Source organism: Alosa sapidissima, chromosome 6 (assembly GCF_018492685.1).
Source record: "Alosa sapidissima isolate fAloSap1 chromosome 6, fAloSap1.pri, whole genome shotgun sequence".
NCBI classification, from domain to species: domain Eukaryota; kingdom Metazoa; phylum Chordata; class Actinopteri; order Clupeiformes; family Clupeidae; genus Alosa; species Alosa sapidissima.
The window spans coordinates 37,839,821-37,847,320 of record NC_055962.1 but is presented as its reverse complement, the minus strand read 5'-3'; the positions used below and the strand labels follow the sequence as shown (position 1 = coordinate 37,847,320).

The following is a 7,500-nucleotide window of genomic DNA, read 5'->3' as shown; positions in this document are numbered from 1 at the left end:
TCTGCCCTGTGCACAACAAGTCAAGCACATTGGACCAGTGCTCTTTAAGCCACCAGAGCAGGGATACACACAGGCAGATCGACTGACGGACTCGATTACAAGGGTATATAACCCAACACACAATACTAAAATCCCAACACTGCAACTGATAACCCAACACTGCTACTAATGACCCAGTATTGCAACTGATAACCCAACTTCAGTCAAAAATGAGTCAGAGAAGCTCTCTGAGCATCCAACAAGGCCATATGACATGGGAGCCTTTAGCCTTGCCTCATACCTTTAGCCATGTCTCATGCCTTTAGCCTAGTGTCTCATGTCTCATGCCTTTAGCCATCATGCCTTTAGCCTAGTGTCTCATGCCTTTAGCCTTTAGCCTAGTGTCTCATGCCTTTAGCCTGGAGTCTCATGCCTTTAGTCTGTCTTCTGAGGAGATACTGAAACTGCTTCAGTCTCCATCACTAATAGGTCTGCTGAGCCTGTGGCCAAGGACAGATTTTATTTCCTCATAATACTCTGCCTTAAGTGGCATGCATGCAGCATGGAGCTCACCAAACTACCTGTCTGTAGTTCTTATGCCCTCTAGCAGCACTGCTTGAGTCACCATAACTAAATGGACACTCAACGAATAGTCTACGTGGCTAAGTTAACAGGTAGCATCACAGCTAGCCAGCATCTGAGGCCACCTGCAACTGAAAAGAGTTAAGCTAACAGATAGCACCACAGCTAGCAAACATCTGAGGCTTCCCACAACTGAAAATAGCTAAGCTAACAGATAGCATCACAACTAGCCAACTGAAAAGAGCTAAGCTACTGTGCATTAATGTGCTTCTCACTGTAATCCATAGTTTCTCAGGCACTGAGATGGAGGGTTGGTCTTACCTTCGTCATGGCTGCTGAAGGGCCGTCCACTGCGCCTTAGGACTCTGTGGAGAATGAAGCATCACACGCATCACACGCTGTCTCTCTTTCTCTCTCTCTCTGTGATAGAGAGAGCATTGTGCCTGTTACACTGGTGGACATTTTATCCCTGTAATCCAGTCTAATTGGATTAGTCATTCAGTGCAATAGACAGAGAGTGAGCGGGAGAGAGAGAGAGAGAGAGAGAGAGAGAGAGAGAGAGAAAGGGAGAAAAGATGGAGGAAGGGGGAGGGATGGAGGAGGAGGGATGGAGAGAGATGGAGGGATGGGGATCTGTGTGTTACCTGTGTCGCAGGTGTACTTGTCTGTGACCTGTGTTCCAGGTGTGTGTGTTACCATGTGGGTTTCTAGAGCAAGCCTGGGGAGGATGTGCTTCAGCTGAGACTCACTGGTTTAGTCTGGTCTCTGTGCTTCAGCTGAGACTCACTGGTTTAGTTAAAGTTAAACTTCATATTCACATGCAGCCACTGCAAAACTTTATGTCTAAATCGAGCCGTCACACACACTCTCCACACACACACTCTCTCCACTCACACACACTCCACACACACACACTCTCTCCACACACACACACTTTCTCCACTCACACACACACTCTGTCCACTCACACACACTCTCTCCACACACACACACTCTCTCTCCACACACACACTCTCTCCACTCACACACACTCTCTCCACACACACACTCTCTCCGCTCACACACACACACACTCTCTCCACTCACACACACTCTCTCCACTCACACACACTCTCTCCACACACACACTCTCTCCGCTCACACACACACACACTCTCTCCACACACACTCTCTCTCCGCTCACACACACTCTCTCCGCTCACACACACACTCTCTCCACACACACACTCTCCACACACACACACTCTCTCCACACACACTCTCTCCACACACACACTCTCTCATCGATGTTGTTCTGCTGCACTGTCGCTCACATAGAGGACTGCAGGCTGAGCGACGGAAAAGGAAACGTTTTCACCTGACGTCCTTCTCTTTGTTGCCCTGGCGATGTCATCCTTCTCTTTGTTGCCCTGGCGATGTCGTGGAGATGCCGGTGTTCCAAAGGCAGGTCTGACTAATGCTCTAAAGAGAACGCTAGCAGCACTAAAAGCTTTGCTACTGTTTCTACTTGAAGTATTTAGAGAGAGAGGGTGTTTTAATGGAGAGAAAAAAGCTAACATCAACAGAACAGTGGAACCGTACAAGCACATAAGTTCATCAAGAGAACAGTGGAACCGTACAAGCACATAAGTTCATCAAGAGAACAGTGGAACCGTACAAGCACATAAGCTGGACGATCACCAACTCACAGATTTCACAGTTTTGTTCTCTTCACAAGGGGTCTGTTGTCACAGTTGACTTAAAGCACTAACTGTGCTGTTCTTCCCAGGGGTAGTGTTTGGGGCAGGAATTTAATATTAAGTTTTGTTTATGGGATGGATTTATAGATTTATAGTCCATATTGTGCAGTGGCCTGTTGGTGCATCCACACCGTTTCCACATATAAAGAATGTATAAAAAAGGGGGGGTAAAAAGAGGGGGGGTGGGGGGGGGGGTAAAAGAGGGGGGGGGTAAAAGGGGAGGGGGGGGTAAAAAGAGGAGGGTAAAAAGAGGGGGGGGGGGGGTAAAAGAGGAGGGTAAAAAGAGGGGGGGGTAAAAGGGGAGGGGGGCAGTTTAGCAGTAATACAGATTATGAAAACAGAGTGGCCGTCTCTATCTATCGTATCTCGTATGTGTTTGACTACTGACAGAAATCATTCCCATTTGCCTCCTGAGCTGTTCATCTGTTGGGTCACAGACTTAGAGATGCTTGTGTGGCTGTGGTCAGTTACTTGTACGCAGTAATACAGTGCATAGTGCATACGGAAAGTTTTAGACCCTTTAAAGTTTTCCACATTTTGTTATGTTTTAGACTCTTAAAATCTTAAAATGGATTCAATTATTTTTTTTCTCATGAATCTGCACACAAAAAACAGGTGTTTGGAGTGTTTTGTAAATTTGTTTTAAAAACTAGATGTACCGCATAGCGGTACAAAATATGACCGCCGCTCAGTCCTGTACATCCGTTCCGCGAAAAGAAATCACACTTCAATTTGTCTCCATATTTTACTCCATCCCCCACTCTTGAAACTTTTGTGTATGCTTGTTTGGCATGCCTGAGTGTGTGTGTGCGGCTGCACAGAAAGTAGCCTACTGGTGCTGAAAAGGTGAATAGATTGTAGAATTGCCAAAGAAGATGTAGCATTGTTATAAAACCTTTAAAATCTCTAAACAATCACAAGTAGGGCAGTTCATCACAGTTCATCCATTGCAACTGGATTGATGAAAGGTCACTTACACCTGTAGGCTACATTGTATTTGGGAAAAGCAAAAGGTATCAGCATAATGTTATTTATTTATTTATTTATTTATTTATTTATTTATTTATTTATAAACAAAAACATCTCTGTCAGTTCCATGCCGTTTTGCAACAGCTATCAAAAACAAAGGTCATTTTTGGGTGGATGGATTTTTTGTGAATGTTTCTTCTTCTACATAAGATTTTAGTCATCTTTAGTTCATGTAATACTTTATTGTCAATGCACAAATTAAGTAACAGTAGTCTGAAACGACAGTGCAGCAGAACTACACTCCTTGTATGAAGCGTCCATTGTTTTTCCAACCCACTTTTAACTTCCAACAAAATTAAATCTCACTGCAACGACGCGCCATCTAGTGGACAAGCGACTACTTATCGCCAATACTGGAAATGCAGCCATGATGATGATGCTGAATATTTATTTTGCCTTTCTTTTAATCCTACTGAATTTGTAATTATGTATCGGCCGTTCTAATACCGATAGTATGTGGGCGCCTGTGTGTGTGTGCATGTGTATATGTGTGCACCGCCATCTACAGGCCAATGAGTGTACAGTCACTTATTGTACACATAACCTAATTTTTTTTAGACCCCCCCAAGGATGAAATTCTACGAAACTTGGCATACCCCCAGAGAATGTCAGGTCAATCATACACATAAAATTTGGTGCAGTTCTGAACATCTTAACTGAAGATAGGGGCGATTAAAGCAGAATAATATTGCATTTTCATTTTTTACCGGGGAGGTGCAAATCACAAATGAGTGATTATGGGCCAGATTGATGTGGGCCCTTGAGACCAACATACCATAAAAGATTCTTCATCCTCAGTGCCACGGTTCAGGTAGTTATTTAGGAAAAACTGCTTTTTTTGCGGTTCGGGGGGCCCAGCACGGGGGGGGGAGGGGGGGGGGGAGTGGCCCCCGGGGACGAAACGAATTTTTTCCGTAAAAGTCTAGTGGGGCTACATACCCACCAAATTTCATGTGCCCCGGTGGTTCGGTGTCCCGGGTATCGTTGACCAAAAATTCAGGAAGTAGATGAAATATTCCATTTAAATAAGTATTCAGACCCTTTGTTATGACACTTGCCATTGAGCTCTGGTGCATCCTACTTCTATCAATGGTCCTTGAGATGCTTCTACAACTTGATTGGAGTCCACCTGTGCCTAAATGAATTCACTAGACATTATTAGGAGAGGCACACATCTCTTTATATAAGGTTTCACAGTTGATGGTGTATGTCAGAGTGAAAACCAAGCCACGAGGGCGAGAGAATTGTCTGTAGACCTGCGAGACAGGAAGACACAGATCTGTCAAAGGATACAAGACCATTTGTGCAGCATTATAAGCAAAGATTCTAGAGCGCTATGCTCTAGAATAGAATAGAATAGCGCTACGCTCTAGAATAGAATAGAATAGAATAGCGCTACACTCTAGAATATAATAGAATAGAATAGCGCTACGCTCTAGAATCTTTGATTATAAGTGCCCAAAAGCACGATAGCCTCCATCATTCTCAAATGGAAAAGTTTGGAACAACTTCCAACAGTCTTCCTAGATCTGGTCGCTCAGCCAAACTCAGTAATCCGGGACGAAGGGCCTTGGTCAGACAGGTAACCAAGGACCCAATGGTCACTATGAATGACATCCAGAGTTCCTTTGAGAGGATGAGAGAAGGGTAAAGAAAGACAAGCATCAGTGCAGCTCAGTGCCTGGTTTCTTCCACACACACACACACACACACATCAGTGCAGCTCAGTGCCTGGTTTCTTCCACACACACACACACACACACATCAGTGCAGCTCAGTGCCTGGTTTCTTCCACACACACACATCAGTGCAGCTCAGTGCCTGGTTTCTTCCACACACACACACACACACACATCAGTGCAGCTCAGTGCCTGGTTTCTTCCACACATGCCGTTGGGAATTGTGGCCAAATAGTTCCGTCTTCGGTTCATCAGACCAGATGATTTTACTTGTCATGGTCTAAAAGAGTCGTTCAGGTGCTTTTTTGGGAAACTCCTGGCAAAACATGGCTTCCATCTGGCCACTGTGCCATAAAGGCCTGATTGGTGGAGTGCTGCACTGATGCTTGTCCTTCTCTCATCTTCTCAAAGGAAGTCTTTCATTTTTTTATTTAGAAAACACTCCAAACACCTGTTGTTTGTTGAGTGTTGGAGTATTGTGTGTAGATTGATGGGAAAAAAATGAATTGAATCCATTTTGATATGAGTCTGAAAAATAACAAAATGTGGAAAACCTTCCGTATGCACTATACAGTATGTCTACAGTATCACTCTTCCACCAGCTGATTCTCAATGACACACATTTATATGTTTGTGCTGATGCTTATGCTGCATGCAGTGCTGCCAGTTGAGGCCTCATTAGCGTCCTACAGTATCTATCATCACAAACGGAGCGCCTGATCCACTGACCCCAGGGCCTCAGAGAGGGAGAAGGGCATCGAGACTGAGACAGAACATCATAGAATAGAATAGAATAGAATAGAATAGAATAGAATGGAGTGGAATGGAATGGAATAGAATATAATAGAATAGAATAGAAGGCAAGCATTGAGAATGGATCTTAATCTGATTTTGCATTGGACCTGTTGTGATGGAGATCCTACGCCATCTTCAACACCGACGTCATAATGAGCGCAGCATTACAAACATATACTCCACTGAGGTGTTTTGGGGCAGAAGGCCTCGCCATCACCATCATCATCACCAACTTCCTCTCATCTTCTCCCTCTCCATGGCAACCAGAGATGCCCCCACCTCCAGCCTGCTTCCTAATAAGGGCATGTGAGGAGACATCCTTGTAGCTGTTGGCCTTGGAGCATCTCGGAGCACCTGGGAGTATATAAGGCAGTGGACCCCACCACCAGTCCGCCAAACCCGTACACACACACGCACACACACACACACACTCAAGCACAGAGACCAGGAGACAGAGCGAGAGAGCAACGGAGTGTGTGTGTGCAAGAGAGGAAGGAAAAAGCGCTGAGGAGGTCGCGACAGAGAGAGAGCTGTCTGCAGAGAGGTGAATCAAAGTTTATTCATAACATTTAAATATATATATATATATTATATATGTTAGATATTTTATTTATATATATATATATATTATTTTTTATTTTATTTATGGGTAGTCCTGCCTTTAAACCTTTCAGTGGCCAGATATACTTTGTGACTGGTTTGTAAACGAGTTCTGTCTTTAGACCTGTCCATAGGTGCTGGTGTCAGACAGATTGTGGGATCGTTAGTGTGGGATTATGGCGGATTATTTAACCAATGCTGGGATGATTCATTTTATTATAGTTTTCAAAGCAGATTACAAAAAGGGAGTGGGTTCAAACAGCAAGTTTGAAACTAGACATCTCAATACTGCAGGGTAATGAAGCATGGTTTAGCATGAAGTCTTCAAAATAATAATACTAAACAATAATAAACAAAAATAATAATCAAATAATAAAAATAATAAACAAAATTGATAATAGTAATAGTAACAACAATGTCAATGACCATATCAAATATCAACAATGAAAATAATGAGTTTGCATTTTAACAAAACCATAAACAAACAAAAAAAAACAACATTCCTCAGTTAAGTAATTAATTAATTAAGTGCAAGGTGAGCCGATGAGTCTTTAAATACTTTTGAAAGTCCCAAAACTATCACAAGAATGCCGAACACAGGTGTATACTATCCAACATGTGATTTTATTGCTGTTTCTTTTGTCGGCAAACATGAACACAGGTGTACACTATCCAACAGGAGGAGTTCAGCTCAGCAGACCTGCATATGATCTTATTACTGTTTCTTTTATGCATCAATTTTATGTAGCAACTCATCACAGGTTATTATTATTAGATAATACTTCTGAAATTCCACAGGTTATTATTATTAGATAATACTTCTGAAATTCCACAGGTGAAACAGCTTGATGGACAGAAAGGAGATGAGACTGCAAGACGACCAGAGGTCCAGTCAAAGCTTCTGACTCACCACATCAATAGAATAACAGTTTGCATATATGCGTGTGCTTAGCTTTTTTTCCTGCTGAAACTTCAAAAGAAGATTAGTGCAAAAGGTTGGAGAGGTATGTGTGTGTGTGTGTGAATGTGTTAAGCTGTCGGTGATCAGACTGAAAACACACACACACACACAACCTGCTTCCGGCCAGGACTGTGAG

General features: G+C 43.2%; 1 protein-coding gene across 1 annotated transcript in view; it reads right to left on the bottom strand.

Annotated features, from left to right (window-relative positions):
- Positions 1-1,051, bottom strand: part of si:ch211-203k16.3 (fibrinogen-like protein 1) — a 30,438-nt gene extending 29,387 nt beyond the window's left edge. Inside the window, exon 1 of the mRNA XM_042095132.1 lies at positions 883-1,051. Within this exon, the coding sequence (XP_041951066.1) occupies positions 883-891 (9 nt within the window). The 5' untranslated portion in view covers positions 892-1,051. The remainder of the gene's footprint in view (positions 1-882) is intronic.
- Positions 1,052-7,500: the final 6,449 nt, after the last annotated feature.